This window comes from Monodon monoceros, unplaced genomic scaffold (genome assembly GCF_005190385.1).
Source record: "Monodon monoceros isolate NGI ecotype Baffin Bay Population unplaced genomic scaffold, NGI_Narwhal_1 Super_Scaffold_15, whole genome shotgun sequence".
Taxonomy (NCBI): Eukaryota; Metazoa; Chordata; class Mammalia; order Artiodactyla; family Monodontidae; genus Monodon; species Monodon monoceros.
This window is the reverse complement of record NW_021703771.1, coordinates 56,225,455-56,246,052: the sequence shown is the minus strand read 5'-3', so window position 1 is coordinate 56,246,052 and position 20,598 is coordinate 56,225,455. Positions and strand designations below refer to the sequence as shown.

Genomic DNA, 20,598 nt, shown 5'->3' with positions numbered 1-20,598 from the left:
GGCTGCACAGGCTCCCCGGAAGTGGGGTGTGGATAGTGACCTGTGCTCGCACACAGGCTTCTTGGTGGCGGCAGCAGCAGCCTTGGCGTCTCATGCCCGTGTCTGGGGTCCGCGCTTTTAGCCGCGGCTCGCGCCCGTCTCTGGAGCTCCTTTAAGCAGCGCTCTTAATCCCCTCTCCTCGCCCACCAGGAAATGAAGAGGGAAGAAAAAGTCTCTTGCCTCTTCGGCAGCTCCAGACTTTTTTTTTTCCTGTCAGTCAAAACTATTAAGTGTTGCTTATTCCCCCTTTTTGTCTCTGTACTCCTGGATCTTTTTGCTTTACTGCCTTTGAGGATGGTTTGAAGACTGAGAGGAAGGAGGTAAGAGGATAAGGAAAGCGTATTTTAGGTCAGTGTGTGGTTTTTCTTCTTGGGAGGCAACGGCACCCTAGGATTGGAAATGTGAACAGAGCTGAAGTATGATTCCTGTTGCAAAGGCAAATAGGAAACTTGTGAAATTGCTTGCTTTGCCTTCTTCTTTTTACCTGTGCCCTATAGTACAAAGTACATGAAAACTGGTTATCTATCTCACTGAAGGTAGGGACAGAAAAGGCAGTTAGAATTAGATTATCCATTGTGAGCAAACCGGCACAATACTTTATATTCTACTAATATAACTTTATTATAAATTTGTTCTATTGTGCAATGGTATGTGGATGCTTTTAAATAAATTGAGCAATCAATATGTCAGCTAGACATCTTCATTTCTGAGAGGTGCCTACCCTGTTATAAGAGGCAAAGACTGATTTTAGACAATCTAAGCCCTTTTTTCCCCCACTGGAATTGACAGCTTCATAGAGCATGTATTCATAAAGAGGAGAATAACTTTACTTTTAACCACACAGTAACTAGCTTGAGATCCAAAACCACTTCGGCCATTATTAGCATAGTTGGCTTACCGTAGAATTAGCACATTTAAAGTTTACACTGGTCTACAAAATAAGTGTGTTGAAAACACACAAGAATTGAGATAATCCAGAAGGATGAAAAGATCCAATCTAGCTTTCTCCCAACAAAGACAAGAGCAGGGCTTCAAAATAGAGCAGACGTAGAGAATGGACTTGAGGACACGGGGAGGGGGAAGGGTAAGCTGGGACGAAGTGAGAGAGCAGCATTGACATATACACACGACCAAATGTAAAACAGATAGCTAGTGGGAAGCAGCCGCATAGCACAGGGAGATCAGCTCAGTGCTTTGTGACCACCTAGAGGGGTGGGATAGGGAGGGTGGGAGGGAGGGAGACGGAAGAGGGAGGAGATATGAGGGTATATGTATACATATAGCTGAGTCACTTTGTTATACAGCAGAAACTAACACACCATTGTAAAGCAATTATACTCCAATAAAGATGTTAAAAAGAAAATAGAGCTTTCTACGTGTAAACGACAATATTGTGAAGAGAGCAGAAATGCTTAGACTGCTGACGCTTACCTTTTCAGCAATCATTTCAATACCCATTCCATCCATTTTCTGGCTGCTGATTCCCAGAAGAACTCCAGTGGTTCTAGTTGTGCGGAATTCAAATTCTACAAGAAGGTCCAATCCTACTTTGAACCCATCAACTGTAAAATGAAAACATTTTAAAAAAATTGTGGATTCGAGTTTAGGAACTGTTAATTCAAATTTGTACAATGCCATGGTTTTATTAGCTTTCACTTCATGTGTTTGTTAGACAACTATAAGTTCCAGACTTTCGTATGGCCTACACCTCCACCATTTATAGTTATTGCTTATTTTCTTGGCTGCCTTCCTTCCTAGAATATAAATTCTGTGAAGGCAAGGACTTTGCCTGTATTGCTCACCATTTTATTTCTGTGCTCACCAAAGTATCTGACACATGGTGGAGGTTGAATATATATTTGTTGAATGAATGAATGAACACAGACTAAGATTGACTCAAAGAATCTCGCAGCCAGGTGTGATTGTCAGAAGTCTTGTTGCTGGATGAAGTCAAGCATTTCAATGATTATTCAGTAAAATTTCACTGGGGCACTCTACATGGTACCACGATGATCTGAAAGGGCTCAAATATCCCCAGACATTTTATTTATAAAGAAAGGAATTACAAAGACAATTTTGAAGGATAAGATTCTGGGACATAAATAGACTTCTCTAGTTCATCAAGTTAAGTCTTTATAATTTCCCATATTTGATTCATTGGTTTACTTAATCTTAGCAAGTATTTAAGACATGCTTCTTAGAAACAAAGTGATCCATTAAGATCAGGCTAGACTAGACCTGCATGAAATATTAGAGGAAAACTCATGGAAATTTTTTCCAGGTCTCCTATTTATTAAGCAAGAAATAAATGCTATGTGTAACCACAACTATCTCCAATGAAGGGAGGCAGCTGTTATGTGAAAGACTTTTTTCTTCTACTGAGAACCTTGATGAGTTTGAATGGACAAAGACGGGCTTAGGGCAGATTTTAAGAATAAAGGGTAGAAAAAGCTGGAATTTTCTGCAAAATAAAACAATGATTTTGTTTCTGTTCCTGAAAGGAGGATGAAGAAAAGAGAGAAATAACATGAAGCCATTCAGCAGAGGATAGGGGGAATGAAGAAGCTATTAAACCCCCAGAAACTGGGTAGCTGGAAAGCTTTTAAGGACAAAGGTGTCAAAGGTTTAAATTGAAGTCGTATATTTTCCAGTAATGTAACCTCCTCTGACCACCCAAGTCTTACATAGATTGTATTACACTGTGTGTTGAGGTGATGGCAGGAGTTATTGGAAACTGGGAAAGTGGCTAATTTTCTGGTCCAGTTTGATCTCAAACCAAAAAAGCCCAGGCAGGATGGTAAGTTAATCTCTTAACTGCAGAAGTTGAAGCTGAAGCTTGCCATCAATTTGACGAAGCTAATGCCAGCTATCTGAATTTGCAGAAAACTTGAGAAAAGCTTTGGGCTTTCACAGAACATGGAATTTGGGGTTCAACATAACCTCCAACATTTCAATATTTAACATATCCTGTGTTTCTCTGTTTTCTGCTTCTGCACAGGGGAAATTTCCCATGTATCCCCTGTTGGAGGGCCCTGCTCTTTCGTCTCCAACCTTTGCATGTGTGTTCAACTCATCTTTTAAACCTACCTCAAATGTCAATTCCTCCATAAAACCTTTCCTGATTTCCCCAAATTAATGTTTCCTTAAAATATCCACAGAACCTTGTTTGTGTGTCTTCTACAGTTTCTAGTTATTTTTTACTTGTCTTCTTGTGATTTCGGAGCATAAAGAATCTTATCTATTGATAGCATGTTCTTGAAGGAAGGGAATGACATCTTATTTACTTCTGTTTCCCATGTTAACGTCTACATATTATGTACCCATTAATTTTTTTCTAACCAGCAAATGCATGTTCCTATGGTAACCATAGGACTGATTCTATCTTAGAGTATGTTAATGTCAGATTTTTTTGTTATCATGTACAAGTGATTTCATATTTTTTCTTTCCAAATTGTACATTCACTGTCAGTGATCCAGACCTGCGCTGAAAATGCTCACTGGAACGGGGGGAGATACTTAAAGAAAGTCAGGGAAAGGTGCCGGTCATCATCTCCATCAGCAAGAAATGGGCACCAGTGTGTGTGCATTGCGTGTGAGGGGAGAGCATGAAATGGAGCCTTGCAAGGAACTGAAGAGAGGAAGCAAGGAAAATGCTGTCTCATCTCCAGAAAGAAAGGTAGATGGGGAAAACTAGAAAGTAGATACATTACATAATATAAACATATGAACCTTCTTGTAGAATTACATTTATTTTGCTATTATTGATCTCCAGGGAAGGAGATGGAATAGACTCGCCAGATAGCCTTTTACTTTATTTCTTCTATTCTTATCAGAATCGGACGTATTAATCTTTAAGAGGCATTTTTTTTATTACTTCTAAGAGTTTTTATTTCTGGTTTAAACAAAGGATGCTAGTTTCAGACCCCAGGGACTTTTATTTTCCCACACAAACAAGAAGTCAATATTTGGACCTAGTTAATATTCAACAGAAAGGACATGGAAGCACCTCACCTGCTTTGGCAAAACCCGTTCCGTCAAAATACGTTCCTTTCTGAGCATTTGCAAAACACGTCCCGACACGGTAGCTGGAGGTTGGCTGTTCAAGATCAGCAGGGGCTTCTGCCATCTGAAGATTCCTGATGCAGCCATCAATGCTGTAGGTCACCTAAACATTCAGGTCAGAAGAAGCACATATCGGGTTTTAGCAGAAGTTTGCCTTTATGTGGAATGCAGTCATTGGTAGGGGGTTCTGCGTGTATAAACATCTGCCGATTGTCCTAGGCCATCTCCAAAACTGCCTGGATCGGCACCATCAGCCCAGGCTTCAGAGCACAGGTGCAGAGAATCCGGTGTTGTGCTTCGCAACTAAGACAGCGGTCCCCATCCCCCGGGCGGCGGACTGGCCTGTTAGGAACCCGGCCGCACAGCAGGAGGTGAGGGGCGGGCGAACGAGCGAAGCTTCATCTGTATTTACAGCTGTTCCACATCGCTCGCATTACCACCTGAGCTCCGTCTCCTGTCAGCATTATGGTGAGTTGCATAATTATTTCATCATATATTACAATGTAATAATAATAGAAATAAAGTGCACGATAAATGTAATGCGCTTGAATCATCCCCAAACCATCTCCCCTGCCCCACGGTCCGTGGAAAAATTGTCTTCCATGAAACTGGTCCCTGGTGCCAAAAAGGTTGGGGACCGCTGAACTAGGATGTATCTAGCCTGGAATATGATTGTTTTGATATTCTAAATACTGCACACTACGTCTCTAGTGGGACCACTGGTTTGACAGACTCTGGGCCCCTATGGAAATTGTAACTTTTAATTAGTCTCTTATGTTTCTATTTCATGTTTCTAGTAACAGTTTATTAACCTTACTATATGTACATTTTTTTCACAATCTATGTTCAAATTCTACTTGAAAAGATAATTAGGTTTGGTTCAGTGCTTCTTCCTTATGAAAATCTAAGGAAAGCAGTGGATACTACCCTAAGAAAATGCACATACACATGAAACTTGAAAACTTGCATGACACATTCAAAGTTTAGGGATTTTAGAAAGAAATCAATCCTACTCTGCTTCATTATATTTCATCTGGGTTAAGGGATGCAAGTTAATCACTCTTGCGACTCTCTGTTCAGAGACTCTCACTTTGATTGGCCTACGTAGCACAGCCAATAGCTGTGAAGGGGAAGTAATACTGATCATCCACAAGAGGAGCCAAATACTGAGAATTGAACAACTGTCTTTGATGAAGAACGATGCTGCATCGTCACGTGTTCTGATTTGAGCACAGAAATGAACCACACTCGTGTGGAGTGCATTTTCTAAAAACACTAATCCCCTGTGCTTCTTAAAAGAGTGCTTTCCAAAGCCAACCAGGACACATGGTCTGACAAAAAATTATTTTGTGAATACTGATTTACAAAATTTGTGAGGACTTTAAATTCTGACTCTAGTATTGGATAACAGTACTCTAGATCAGGGATCCCCAATCCCCATGGTACTGGTCTGTGGCCTGTTAGGAACTGGGCCGCACGGCAGGAGGTGAGGGGTGGGAGAGTGAGTGAAGCTTCATCTGTATTTACAGCCGCTCCCCGTTGCTTGCATTTCTGCCTGAGCTCCGCCTCCTGTCAGATCAGCGGCGGCATTAGATTCTCATAGGAGGAGTGCGAACCCTACTGCGAACTGTGCATGCGAGGGATCTAGGTTGCACGCTCCTTAAGAGAATCTAATGCCTGATGATCTGAGGTGGAGCTGAGGCAGTGATGCTAGCACTGGGGAGCGGCTGCAAATGCAGATTATCATTAGCAGAGAGGTCTAACTGCACAGAGACCATAATAAATCAGTTGTTTGCAGACTCACATCAAAGCCCTAACAGTGAGTGGCAAGTGACAATGAAGCTGCATCTTACGGAGTAGACTGGACATAAGCAACACGCTTTGGGTGTCACTGTCTCCCATCACCCCCAGATGGGACCATCTAGTTGCAGGAAAACAAGCTCAGGGCTCCCACTGATTCTGCATTATGGTGAGTTGTATAATTATTTCATTATATGTTACAAGGTAATAATAATAGAAATGAAGTGCACAATAAATGTAATGTGCTTGAATCATCCCGAAACCAACCTGTGCCACTCCACCTCCCCGCCCCGGGTCTGTGGAAAAACTGTCTTCCACAAAACCGGTCCCTGGTGCCAGAAAGGTTGGGGATCACTGCTCTAGATACTGCATCTCTCAATATTTGCTAAATCTCTAGTCCCGAAACAATACCATCAATATCATCATTATCACCTTCCTTGTTGTCTTAGTGCTTTCTGTATACTTGGTATTTTTCCAAGCACTTTAAGTATATTACCTCATTTAATCTTTCCATCAACCTTGCTTGTTTGGTTATTATTATTAAACTATTTTACAAAAGAGGGAACTTTTCAAAGAAAAATTAAGTAAGTTGCTCAAGATCGCACAGCTACTTAACAGTTAAGCACATATTCAAACCAAGGGAGTCTGGCTCCAGGGTCCACACGCTGTTTTGTAATATTGCCTCTCATAGTCAGATCTGTCTAGAAAATTTGTCACTTCTCAGAAAAGATGATTTCCTATTCATCTATAATTGGTCATGGGCCAATGTGACCTAATAATTCAAAATACATTCATGACTCAGGCAGCTATTTAGGCCACAAAGAAACAAATTAGACACTCACTGGACCAATTCTTCGGGTAGTGTAGTTAATGGGTAGCCCGCCAATATACAGCATTCCCACAACATCCAGAATATCAGCTTTCTTGGGACTGATGGTTCTGTTGGAGGCACCGTCTACGTAAATAATTCCTTCTTGCTTAATTCGAATAATCTTAATCTACCAAAAGAAGAGGAGTCATTAACACCAATCATAGATAAATTTCAAATATGCAGAGTATAAAGCATAAGAACTTTTAGGATATTCCTTAGGAAAAAGTGAAACAACTTACTGAGGGCCTAATATGTGCTAAACCCGTAATATAAGTGAAATTAAATCTGTTTACAGAATGTCTCAAAGTCTGCCTTTTCCATTAGTACCATCTCCAAAAGAGGAGAGAATCTTCCTGGGTGAGTTTTAGATTGAAGACTCTTCTGTAGTAGCTAAGTGAGCATCTGTATCAAGAGGTATGCTTGTTGTAAGGAAACTTGCAGATTGAGAGCCCTGTCATGAATTAAGTGGGCTGCAAAATGCATGTCCAAATTCAAAAGGTCATTGGTTTGATTGAGCAAAGCCTGGTCTTCCCAGCACAATTTCAGATATGCTACATCCCTCTGCTTAAGAGGCGCTTCTCGTGCAGAACTGCAGGAGTGCAGTGCATCCGGGCTGCACTGCCATTCCGGCAGCAGCTGACTAGTACAGAGTCGGGGAGGAAGATGGAAGGCTGCCTGGGCTGAAATGACAGCAGCGGATTGAATTATTTTCTGGGGCAGAGTGAAATAAAAAGTGTGGAGGCTAGCTTGAGCATAAAATCCTTGAGTCTGAATTTAGGAAAAGGAGCATGTAACCCTGTGAAATGCTGGAGTACAATAATGGTTTAAAAACGAATCTACATCAGGATTAGAGTAATTTAAGACCTTATTTTACACTGATCTATTCTGGTTTTGGAAATAACTTTTTAAAAACCTGCAAGGATGAAATCCCTCCTTAATTTGGCTACTTAGCGTAATCCCAGCCTCATTGTAGCCCAACAATATGTCCTTTTCTCAAGTGTCATATTTATTATGCTATTAGCCAGAGATGAGAATAAACCTTAATGAGAGCTCCTGCATAAAGTATTTGCTAGTCATAAGCTCCCTAGGAAATTTCTTATTTCTAGATAACAAATTAGTTGACTTTGCGTTTATATTGTATTTTTTCAGGTTCCTTGGCTTTCTATATGATACGACAAGTCCAAATATGTTAATATATAAAATCCAATATCTAATAATATCTTACTCTAAAAATTAAACATTTAATTTGTCCACCTAGGGAAGCTTTACTTGATAGGCTACCACAGGTGCACAGACAAATTCCGAGTTTTCGTTTTAATCAGGCAGTGTATTATCTACTTGCAGTCATGCCAAAGAGGAGAGTAAGCTGGCAGGTGAGCCTTCTGTGCCCATAATAGTACCAGCTTCTGGGTGTAAGGCCAACATTTAAAAAGTTGTTCCAGATGACTGTTGGTGGAAATGATACCCCAGAGGCCTTTAAATGTGAGGTAGCAGATTCTCAGACTCTTGGTGTGCTCAGACCACTATGGGGTGGGAGAGGGGGGGAAGGCGCAGCCATAGGGCCCATTTTAGGTCGCCAGCTTTTAAGTTGGTCAAATATTATTTCATAAAGAGAGGTTATTTTAGCACTTTAAAAATAGGAAAATATAATCTTAGAATAAATATTATTCCTTTAAATTGAATACATAGAGCTTTATGATTAACACACTCCGTTGTCCCATAATAATAATAATAATACTTACTTAGAGTATTGGAAATGTCTTCAATTGCCTGGCCCTAGTTTGTGGACAGATGTTTGGGAACCACAGATGTACAGCAATGATGGAATCTTATAGTACCATGATGAGGCATGTAAGTGGTCAACTATAAACCTACCCAGGTTTGATCACGTCTTCCTAGGTTGGGCAGTTGTATACGGCACTTACTTTATTTTTAGCCTCGGCCACATTCCAGTACCGCCAGAGTCAGTGTCTGCACTAGCAAGATAATACTGGCACCAGGGGAATGCCGATGGCTGCCACCCAGTAAACCCCTCGTAGGGCACTGCCAACATCCTGGGGACTATTACCTTGTGCCAATGGCCATCATTGATTTTGGTGGGGATCATGGTGTTGGTGTCACCACTTCCCAAGTCATAACTGAGGTAGGGCAATCCATTTCTCAGCTGAACTGTAGCAAAATCAGCATGATTGATCCGGGCCATGTAAAAGAGCAAGCCTGATTCAGCTTCGGTTCGCACTTCAAATTCAATGGTGAGACTGTGAAATAAAAGTACGCGAAGTAAAACAGAAGAATAAGAACGTTCTTATTCTAGGATACAGTGGCATCTGATCATGGTGCTTTTTCATAAAGGATAGCAAAACCTTTTCCAAGGTGAGGACTATCTAGGTCTGCTGAGTTCCTCAACTGGCTTCTCAGGCTCAGACAAATATTGATATAATTCTATTCTTTACAGTATTCAGTGAACTAAAAAAGCTCACCTCATTTATTAATAAATATAGTTAATTAAACTTGAATAAACAAATACTGAGTACTTCCATTTATCGGTTCTTGTCTAATATCTCAGAATAAATCATACCGGTTTTTAACTTTGGTGTCATCAAATGCAATTGCAATGTGACTGTTTCTCGAAAGCCCAAACTGTTTGCTCCCTATCAGGAGAGCTGGTTCCGATTCTGCAGCACAAGGAGCCTGTAAAATACCAAGGAGAGAAGGAACAGAGATTTTGGACTCCATTCTTTAAAAATGTAATGCTGCTGTCTAATGGTTTCTTATATTTTAGTTTAATGTTCTCACAAAATCTCATTTAAGTTCCTTAGAAATGAAAGCTGTCTCTTATTCACCTCTGTACTCTACTACATAGTAGGTACTTACTATTTATACTGCACCTTTGCATTGCCAAAGGAATGGTGCTCAAAAATATTCATTGATTAATGCATGTTTTCATTATCCTTTAAGGAAATCTATTATTTATATTTCTGAGAAAACTGGAATTTCCTTCTCACTTTTACTTCATTTATGAAGAGTCATATCGTTAGAAGATTGAACAGGGAAAATGACAAGCTTGCCACTGGGTTACAAGAGTAGCAAAATGTGTCCTTCTTGTCCTCCCCATTTCTCTCTCCCACCGGCTTACTTTTTCTTGAAAATTATCGGTGCTAGAAGGTTTCCATGAATTTAGACTTTCAAGCTGGTGTATCTCAACTTGCAAGTCAGCCCATTCAGGCTTAGCCCGTTGCTAGGCAACCCAGCACACTTTTTAATGTAACCTGCCATACACCATTTCAACTGCCACTGTTCAAAGATCAACTTCCTAGGGTGCTTACGAGGTAGAGCTCGCTGCAGGGCTAGCTTCAGAGGCAGGCTTCCTGTGTAGTCACTGAGCTTAATGCTCTGCTGTCACCATTTTGAAATTCTTAATAATTTTTGAACAAGGTACCCTGCATTTTCACTTGGCCCTGGGCCCTGCCAATTACATAGCCAGGCCTGACTGGGTAGACCTTACTTGGCTACTGTAACCCTCAGCTCAATAGTTAATCAAGGCTCCTCAAATTACCAAAACCGCAATTCCTTTCCTTGGTCTCTATTTTCACAGAAATAGCTCCAAGTACAAGCTGCTTAAGAAGTCTTTTACAACACAAAGTACATGAGAAAATAAATAACCTGCCTGCTCTCAACAACACATCTGTTTTTAAAGATCTGCACTTAATAGCTGTGGATGGGCCACTGCCCCGTGCGCGCTGACTCAGCAGAGGTTCCCAAACAGCCCAAGGCAGGCTTTTGATGCAGCTCTTCCCAGGGTGTGCCTTGGAGATGACTCACCAGCGCACAGGAAAGTTTTACTTGATGAGGAAAAGCCTTGCCCTCTTTTCTCTGGAGCTTAGTCAAATGGAGCACTCTGCCACAGCAGGTAAAAAGCTTTAAGTGTTTTGAAATGCTGTAAAATTGGGCTTTATGGAAGTATTTCCCTTCTTGCTTCCCAGGAGATGGTCAGTTACAAAGAGCAGACTGTGGCTGAAATTCACACAGATATGCAAAAACCCAGCGGGTAGAACAGGAACATGCTATTTATTCACACAGCTGAATGGGCCTCTCTTGGAATCAACATGTGGCACCTTTCTTATTACCCTGACTGCAAAAAGAGCCCAAATGGAAAGGCCTTGGTAGCTTAATGTCTCAGCCTTCAATGATGCTATTAATAGAACTGGGATCATTTATCAACCTCTCACAATATTTCCTGTAGAGAGGACCCTCACAACACACGTAAGTAGCCTGCAGAAATCTCGAAGAGAATCCAACCTGCTGGGAGTCCATCAGGGGCAGAATTTAGCTAAAATATCTCTAAACCCTCAGCTCTGAAAAACTGAGGGATTGAAAAGGTCACTGGATGTGGAGGAATTAGGGAACTATAATGCATAGCCTAAAAGGAAACCACCAGCAGGTTATTTCTGTGTTATTGTTAACATTGTCTAGTGGCTACATATATATGTTGATATAAAACAACTTTTCTAATGTAATTTTTTAAATTATCAAAGTGGCTATTGTAAAGAGTAGGTCTTTTATTGGTAGCAGCTATTTGTCATGGAGACCTTTTGTCTTTACATGTTTGGGGCATTGTGGCCTGAACACCATGCTAACCTTGCTTGCTGGTAGACTGGACACGTGATTTCCAACACTGGTCTTGAGCTGAGTGGCTCTGCTACACGTTATCAGATTTTTCTAGATGAAAAAGGCCCTGCTTACATTGTTTTAGAAAAACCTTTGACTTCATAAGGGTCCTGTTTAGAAGCGTTACACGGTACATACACCCACTTGAAATTTAGGAAGAGCAGTGTTACCCGGAGAGGCTTCTGCTTCACTTTTACAACAGGTGGATCCTGAGAAGCAGGTGGAAAACAGTGGCTAATAAAACTGTGTTCTCAGATTGGCCAGTTTTATAGAAGAGATGCGTCACTCTATTAGGTAAATGCAAAGTATAAAAGCCGTTATGTAAGTTAATTGTTCTTTAAGGACATCCGAGTGGACATTTACTGTCATCAATTTGCAGTGGGATGGATATTATGGAAACAGTTTAAATAAACTGTCTATCACCTTCCTTTATAAAACTGGCAGTTGAAAGAGGACAGAGAGGTTCCAGTGTAAGAGGATTTTCTGTGTATCTACTTTAGGATTTAAATGGGAAGACAATTCTCCAACAGTCTCTAATCTGGTAATGTTTTTGGTGCAAGCCTAGATGTCTCCTCTCACTTGGTTAAGGGGAGGTGGGATGGATTGTGTCTGCTTTGCATCATTTTCCCTTGGGTGGATCTGAAACCAGGCCCGACATTCCCAGCAGGTTTGCCTGTTTGTTGTGCCTCTTCTTCCTTGTCCCTCACACCCCACAGAGGGTGGAGCTCCTCACCTGGCCACTCAAGCAGCTCTTTTCCTTCTAATAGCATTTTTTTTTTTTTGTGCGGTACACGGGCCTCTTACTGTTGTGGCCTCTCCCGTTGTGGAGCACAGGCTCCGGATGCGCAGGCCCAGCGGCCACAGCTCACAGGCCCAGCTGCTCCGCAGCATGTGGGATCTTCCCGGACCGGGGCACGAACCCGTGTCCCCTGCATCGTCAGGCGGACTCTCAACCACTGCGCCACCAGGGAAGTCCCTAATAGCATTTTAAAGAGTGACCATGTGAGATGGAATAGAAAATGCCCCAAGGTTTGCACGAGAATAAAATGATCTTGTCATTAAGGACATTTTCAACCCTGCTTCCCATAGAAATCTAAGCTAAGAGGAAGGATCTTCTAATGAGGTAATTTTAAGGAACCTTTAAAGAATGGCTGTTGAAAGATGAGTCGTCCTTCTCCAAGCCAGCTCGAGGGGAGGCATTGTCTTTATGGATGTGATACATGACCTGTGCTATTTTGGAAACACTTATCTCTGAAATGTGTTAAAACAATAATACAAATAGCAGTGGCTCATCAATCTCAGCATGTTACGATCCTGCCACCTTGTGGGGACTCTTTAAAGTACATATGGGGGAAAATAGAGGGCAGGATGTGCTTGCTCCTTATTTGTCTCTGCTTGGCAGGTGACAAGATGTGGGCAGACAAGACTTGGGTGGGGAGTCTAAATGTGGCCCTGCACCTGTTGCTGAGAACAGGGACACAGCTGGAGAGGATTCTGAAGGAAGCCATGCTGCCCATAGCCATGCTTAACGCAAGTGGGTAGAGCCGCAGGTTAGTAATGGAGCTTAACATTTTCGCCTTCATATTGTTAATTAATTTCAGATCAGAATAAAGCATGGTCATTTCCAACTGCTGATTGTTGGCTGACATTTGGAAATGAGTTATTGGATTCAGGATGGCATATGATTGGTGGATAAGCATTCCTTGACTCTAGATTGGTGCAGAGTAGAGATTTCAGTTGCATTGATCAAAACTGGCATCTCTGTCCTTGAAAGCACCAAATGATGAATGATATAAAAATTGCATCATTGGAGTATATCTGCAAAAATACTGGTTCACTATGCTGTACACCTGAAAATAATGTAATATTGTAACTCAACTATACTTCAATACAAAATTAATTTAAAATAGCATCATTTTCTTCTTTCATGAGTCAAAAATCCTCTAACAAATGTGGGCTAACATGACATCTGCGAATTTGGGTGCTTCTTTGTGATGCTCTTTCAGCATGAATACTAAGCGGAAGATACTTTTTACGGCACTGACTTTAATATTCTGAAATACAAAATCCCTGTTCAAGCTGTTTACTGAGAAACTGAGTTTAACTCCCCGCACGTAAGCTTTTTTGCTAAGTAGTGGGCATTTGCGGCACTATTTACACACTAATGCCTGAACAGTAATTCTTTGCAGTATGGAAAATGTATGTTTCCCCTTTAAATACGTATCAGTATCCAATTGATTTATCCTTTGGCCGGGACTGTACTTAGCTTTTAAAATCACAGCATTCAGTCTGCTGGAGGAAGAGCTTTCTTTTGCTCTATTCTTTCCTTCTCTGCTCCCTTCCTTCCCCCAACTCCCCAAGAGCCCCGAACAGCACAGGGACTCTTCCTGGCTGCTCTTCTTAGTTATTCACGTTTTAAAATTTGAAGTTCAAAGTTCAACTTTCCAATAAACTTCAAGTAAAAAAAAACAAAAAACATGCAGCCAGCTTACTGTATACAAATCCACACAGGCCATGCTGGTTGTAAAGACTTGGTATAAACGCCGTATATACCTGCTGAGAACCTGTCACATTTTGACAATCTTCTGTAATACTAGAAGTCCACACTCTTAATCCCTCCCGTCCTCCACGAGAAATAGCCACAAATAAAACGTGTAGAAATGTTTTATGCAGCTCTAAATGGGCTGAAGAATAAAAGTATAAAGAGAAGACAGGGTATCACACTATCAAATGAGATAATACGCATAAAATATGCTCTCTGATCTATGATGTTCTGGCATGTATTAATAATAGGATTGACATAATCCATTTCACAGGGCAGGGCTTTCTCAAGATACTCTTAAATTGCCCTGGAGGAGAGTGAATGTCGTCCTGTTGCTGTAAGTTGCTGGTGGGGAGGGGTACGATGGCATAAAGAAGAAAACTAAAGGAACTGAGAATAGGAGAGGGTTTCTGTCAACTGTGCTAGAACAAATAAGAAACATATAGCTAGGCAGTTCCCACTTCTGGAATTAATGTGTAAGTCTTAATTCTTAAATTCTTAAAATTCTGAATTCTGATTTTAAAAAAAGAAAAGAAAATGGTGAGAATTGAAAATGATAGGAGACTTGAGAGATAATAACCATATCGTGTTGGAGTTTGTTTAAAAAGGAATGCTCACCCTCCTTTTCCTAGCGCTTGATCTCACCCTAATAGTGTGAAAGGTTAAACTAACTAGTTCCCTTAGAAGAAGAATGATGGAGTGTTACCGTGAGCCAGGCATGGTGCTGGGTGCTTTGCACACAGTGTATATAATTTAGTCCATGATAATCCTCAGGGTAGATATTATCCTCATTTTTCAGTGAGTTTACTTACATTTAGAGAGGACAGTAAGTTATTCAGTGAGCCCCCCGAGTTCACTGAGTAAAGGTAGGTGGGTTATACCAAGACAGGCAGGCAGACCCGCATCGTGGGTAACTTGGATTAAAGACCCAGTTTATTTCCTCAGTGACTCTCAACGCAAAGGAGCTGAGAGGGGATCACGCACCCTGTCCCTCTTCCCCAGTGAAGAAATCAGCTGTATAACTGGATGTTGTGGAGGAATCAAGGTTGAAAGACCACTGCTTTCAATTTATCTTTTTAAACATTTATGAAAGCAAAACACATTTAAGAGTGTTTTTTGAAATGATGAAAATCATCTCTGGACCATATACCTCTGCTGTTAGCATCTGATGCATTTCTTGGAAAGGTTTTTCTTATGCATTTTTCTAGCTATTGATATAGACATGCTTATGCAGTATACAGAGTTTTATATCCTGTTTTCCCTACTTAACATAATGTCATTAAGTATGTCATCCTCATTTTATATTGTTTCAATTGAAAGATTTTAAGTATAGGAGTATGGTGGCATATTACAATTTGCATTTTATGGACCTGTTTTCACACTTCTAGGTACCACTACCCATTTTGTTTGGATGGAGTTTAACGGTGTCCCCTGCCATGCTTCTAATTTTCAGTCTTGGAAGCCAGCAGGTTGTGTTTGCAGCCCATATTGGCATTTATCCTGACTGACCTCTACACATATTTGCTTACTGTGTTATTTATGTTAATGTCTACTTTACTTTCTCAAATATGTCTCTCAGTTTCTCTTTCTTTCTCTTTCTCTGGTAGGCTCTTAATAAATATTTGTCATAAAATAAATGTCATAAATGTCTTATTCATCTTTGCATTTAGTAGCCTTTTAATAAATATTTGTCATGAAATAAATTGTCAAACCTTTAAGTAGCCTTTAAAAAGACGACACTTCTCTCCACACACACAAAAAAATAAAGAATGAAGATAAGGGAAAGAAATCAGATTAAAAGAGGAGATCTGTATGGTTTCATGATCTGAAACCCTGAAAATACAGTACAGCCCAATAGAGATGAAAAATTCTAAAATATGTAATTTTGACCACATAGTCATAAATATAACGTGCAAGATCTGATGTTCTATGAGTCTTTCTGTACCAATGCACGGGACTGCTACTCAACCTCTCTCTTGCTTTTGTCTTATCTACTAAGTGGAATGCTCATTTTTGGAGACGTTAAAACATATACTGCTGAGAGAAAATGGAAACTGGAATGAGAACAGAAGGTTATAAGAAAACTTAAATGAGTTAAAATCTCCAGTCCAGATGGGAAAGTACCTTTGTTTTCAGAAAAAGGGAAAAAATGTGATCTCTAGAGACCACAGAAGGATATGCTTGAGACCTCCTATAAAAGAAAGTTTGTGTTTTAGAAATACAACTAAGAAAAGAAAGGTGATCACTGACGACCAGCAGTGTTATTCACCAATAAACCAGACCAATTCAATGTGGACTGGCTGAGGGACCTGATTCAAGAGAAGTTCAAGTGATACAAAGGCCCTCAAGGTTTTGGTTGACTGAATATGGTACCTAATGATGAACTAATGGCATGATCCATCCGTGTAAAACATTAAAACATTCCCAGGTATATTAGTAGAATATGATGACAGACCAGTGAAAGGAGGAACTCTGCTGTTCTCTGAACTGGGCACTCCATTTTGAGTAGTATGGTCTATTCTAGGTGCCATATTTTTTAAGAGATATTGCAAATGTAAGAATATTATCAGTGTGACTATGGGAATTAGAAATTAAGGAGAATGCTTGAGATAATGGAATATTCAGCGTGGGAAAGGAGAACACTTAGCTGTTTTCAAATGCTTGAAGGGGTGTTTGTTAGAGAAGATATAATGTGTTTGGCTACAGAAACACAATCATTACGTAGAGGTTATAGGGATGCAGTTTTACTTCATTATAATCAATGGCTTTCTAACGACTAGAGCCTGCCTCATCATAACACTGGAAGATCCTCGTCAATGGAATGTTCAAGCAAAGGCTGTAAGTCCACATCAAGTATCATATAAAAAGATTCATGTATTAAGATGGAGATTGGACCAGCTGGTCTCTAGGGCTTCTGCTAATTACAATTTATAATTCTAAGTCAGTTGTTCAGAATTTAGGATCCACTTTGCTATAGAATCCAAATGGACATTTGGATCCAAGGTCAAAAACGTTTATTTTAACCATGGTGTTTTTAAATTCTTCAGTTGAAAACACTTTCCTGAGTCCAGGGAACAGACACGAGGGACAACAGTCTAGAGAACAGTACGTGAGGCAGAAGGGAGGGAGGATCATTAGCCTTCCCTTTGCTGGGGGAAATCGAGCATAAGGCCACGTTATGAAAGAGCTAAGGAAACATTCTACGGTCCACGTGGCAGATCTCAGTGAGGTCTTAGGAGAAAATCAACTCCTTGAACTAATCCCCACATGACTGACAGCCTTGCACTTGCTAGCTGTGCTGTGTGATTGTAGGTATTTTCTTCTGTGAACTGGGGCTAGTAATACTTCCAATGATATAAATAAACATAAATAAAACAATAGCTTGTGAGAATCAAATGAAATAATGGATATACAGTGCCCGGCAGAATACTGGACACATACTATATAGTTACTTAGTAAATGCAGGGATTCCTCACAGTGTCTACGTGTGTGTGCTTCTTTCACTTTTCAAAGAAGTTCCACATGCATTACCTCATTTGATTCTTACAATAATCCCATCGGCAGGCAAGGCAGGTGTAATACCCACATTTTACAGAGGAAGAAATGATGCTTGGAATAAATGGCCAGTTTTCCTAAAAGATGATTATTTGGCTTCACAAAGTGTTGCAGTGATAAGGAACCAGATTGTATAATCAGACCCACTGGATCAAAATTCCTATCCTGTCACTTACTGGCCGTGTCTGGGTGTATTACTTAGGCTAGCTAATGCTTATTAACTCAACGAAAAATGGGATGATGGTATATAGGTATATATTTTACACAGCTGTTAGGAAAATTACAATAATATTGGATAGAAATTGTTAAAAAGCAGTCATTATGATCATTACTGTATAGTAATTATGCCATTTATTAAATGCTTAGTATATGCTAGGGGTTTAACAAGCATTTTTAAAAATCCTCATAATGACTCTTTGATATATGTGTTGTTAGTATATTCATTGTACAGATGAGGAAACTGGGGAATAGATTAGCCAAGTAGCTTTCCCACATTCATACAGATGGTAGGTTAGAGTGCTGGGATTTGAACCCAGGCAGGCTGACTCTGGAATCCACACTCTAATCAAGGATATACTACCTCCAGTGCTATGAAATATTTTGCGTGTGTCTGTCTGTCACACAAACACATATACATGTGATCATATTAGATACGCACATTTGCATGATGTTTAGAAACAATTTTAATTATGTATTACTGGTTTTAAAAAGTAGAATACCAAATTGTATGCATGATATGCGATCTACTATGCAAAATGCAAATAAAAGGGGCTGAAAATCAATATGGTTGCCTCTGTGTGGTGCTATGGTAGGTGGGTTTTATTCTTGATCCTGTAGACATTTCTGTGCTAACTTTTCAACTGAAAACATGTGCCATTTTATAAACAGGAAAATTAAAGGAGAACAGATATATAAAAGAAAGTAATCCAAGGAAGATATAAGGAGAAAAGGTTTTCATAGACAGGTGACTGTAAGGCCAGCAGGTCCGGGGAAGGGCCCCGGGAGCCAGACGGAACCCCCGCCAAAGTGGCTGATGCAACCGACACCTGACATTGCCACACCACTCGGCCCCGGTCTTCCCGCTCCCCGAGGGGCGGAACCAACGGCTCTGAGCCTGATGTAACCGACACCTGACATTGCCACAACACCCGAGAGATTACCAAAAAAGGGCTGCTTCACACAGCAAGCGCCTCCCCTGCGTCCACCCCTATAAATTTTGTTCGCGCCCGCACCCGGGCGCGACTTCTCTAGCCCCTTTCTCTCGGACCAGTGAACCTCGCCCGGGAGCATTTCCAAATAAAGCTTGTTTAAGCTCTCCTCCGTTTCTTGGTGCCGTTCCTTACAGTGACCCTTCCTCTAATTCTAGCAGTAGAGTATACTAGATATCCTGAATAACCTTAGTTCTGAAAATGACTAAAAACACAGCGTTAAAATGAGAAAGCAACGGGATATAAACACTTACATGTGCCAGAACTGGGGTGGGTGCAGGTACGGCTGGGGTGGGAACTGGCTCTGGCTGGATAACTGTTTCAGCTGGAACTGCTCCATCTTCATCCTCAGGTGGTTTCTGATGGGCACAGCGACCGATGTCTGCATTTTTGAAGGATACAGGCTGTGCAAAGTCCATAGGGCTACGGGAATATAATTAAAATTCAATACTTTCTCCTATTTTTCATTGTCCTGCTTCCTTACCATGACATCAAATTTCCCCTTTCCCATTTTAAAGGTCATCAGTGCAATTTAAAAAAAAAAAAAAATCTAACCTGAAGATCTTCACTGTTTCCTTCCCCCTATGGTTTTAGATAGTGTAGATGCAACAGTGATGCTCATACCAAAAAAAAAAAAAAAAAAAATTAGTAACAAGGAGATTCACTTACACAGAGTTTATAACGAGGTTCCATATACAGCCTTCAAAAGGAGGAATATTTCTGAGTGGGGAAGGTTGAAATTCAGGTGGAGCACCCCCGACGAAAAGCTTTTTAACTTCTATCGCCTGTTCTACTGTCAGATTTTGCACATGCCTTCTGTCTTCATCAACTTGAACAGTAAAGATGCTGATAAAACATTGAAAATAAAAAGTATAAAACACACAACGTCCGACACAACCGGAAATCCAACTCTTTCCTGCCACCCCGCACCCCTCCTTCCTGAAGCTTTTAAGAGAGCCAAGTTTGACGATTAGGGATTCGACACTAAGCACACAGCACTGTTTCTCAGGATCTCATCCCTCTGCCTCCCCTGTAAACTCTCCTTGAGTTTCCGGAAACAAGGCAATGGTGCAGCTGCAACACTAGCCTCTGGTGGTGGTTGACAACAGCGGCCTTACACGTGAGCCTGTGGGGCAGAGGCTTCTGTAAGGGGTAGTAATGTCTAATCGCAGGAGGCTCTGTCGGTTTAGCACAGCATGGGGTCACGTTTTGTTTAGCTCTTTATTTCTTGCTTTGTGCTAGCTCTCATCTTCTTGCTAGGGAACAAACTGTACCCCTGAGAGCTTAGATTGCAGGAATCAACAGCAAACACTTACAGGATGTTTTATAAAGAACGTAGCTGCTGGCTTTTGAATAGAAGAGGCAGGCCAGAATACCATGCTAACTGTTCTCGGCAATGATTTTCCTTAATGGCTGTTTCATTAATTTCCCTAATTTGCTTATGAGAGAGAACTCGCACATTACTAATTGAGCACCTCATGCTACTTATTCACTCTGTGGATCCTGGGGCACAGAATCAGGAGACAAAGAATTCTGCTGATGAAAATGACCAAAGGTGTTTTCTCTTTTGTTCTAGAAGCAGATTTTAAACTTTAGTCCCAGTAGTCAGCATGGGGCTCTTAGTCATAAGTGTTAGTCAATAGCCCGAGGATCATGAATGGTTTGCTGAAAACTTATTTCACATCTGGGGAGAAAACCCTAAGTACTTAGGTGGAAAACTCAGTTCTAAAATGCCATTTTACTTGATTTTAGAAAGAAGAAAAACCACATGTCAAATTAGAAACAATAAACTAGGGCAAAGATGCTCTGAAATGGCACTGAACAACTGGCCCACTTTGGGACAATTCAAATGT

General features: G+C 40.7%; 1 protein-coding gene across 1 annotated transcript in view; it reads right to left on the bottom strand.

Annotated features, from left to right (window-relative positions):
* Nucleotides 1-20,598, bottom strand: part of LAMA2 (laminin subunit alpha 2) — a 448,946-nt gene that overhangs the window by 10,685 nt on the left and 417,663 nt on the right. The window contains exons 56-62 of the mRNA XM_029224020.1: nt 19,415-19,591; nt 19,000-19,168; nt 9,351-9,463; nt 8,841-9,030; nt 6,744-6,899; nt 4,051-4,204; nt 1,471-1,601 (exon numbers count right to left, since the gene is read on the bottom strand). Of these exons, the coding sequence (XP_029079853.1) occupies nt 1,471-1,601; nt 4,051-4,204; nt 6,744-6,899; nt 8,841-9,030; nt 9,351-9,463; nt 19,000-19,168; nt 19,415-19,591 (1,090 nt within the window). The remainder of the gene's footprint in view (nt 1-1,470; nt 1,602-4,050; nt 4,205-6,743; nt 6,900-8,840; nt 9,031-9,350; nt 9,464-18,999; nt 19,169-19,414; nt 19,592-20,598) is intronic.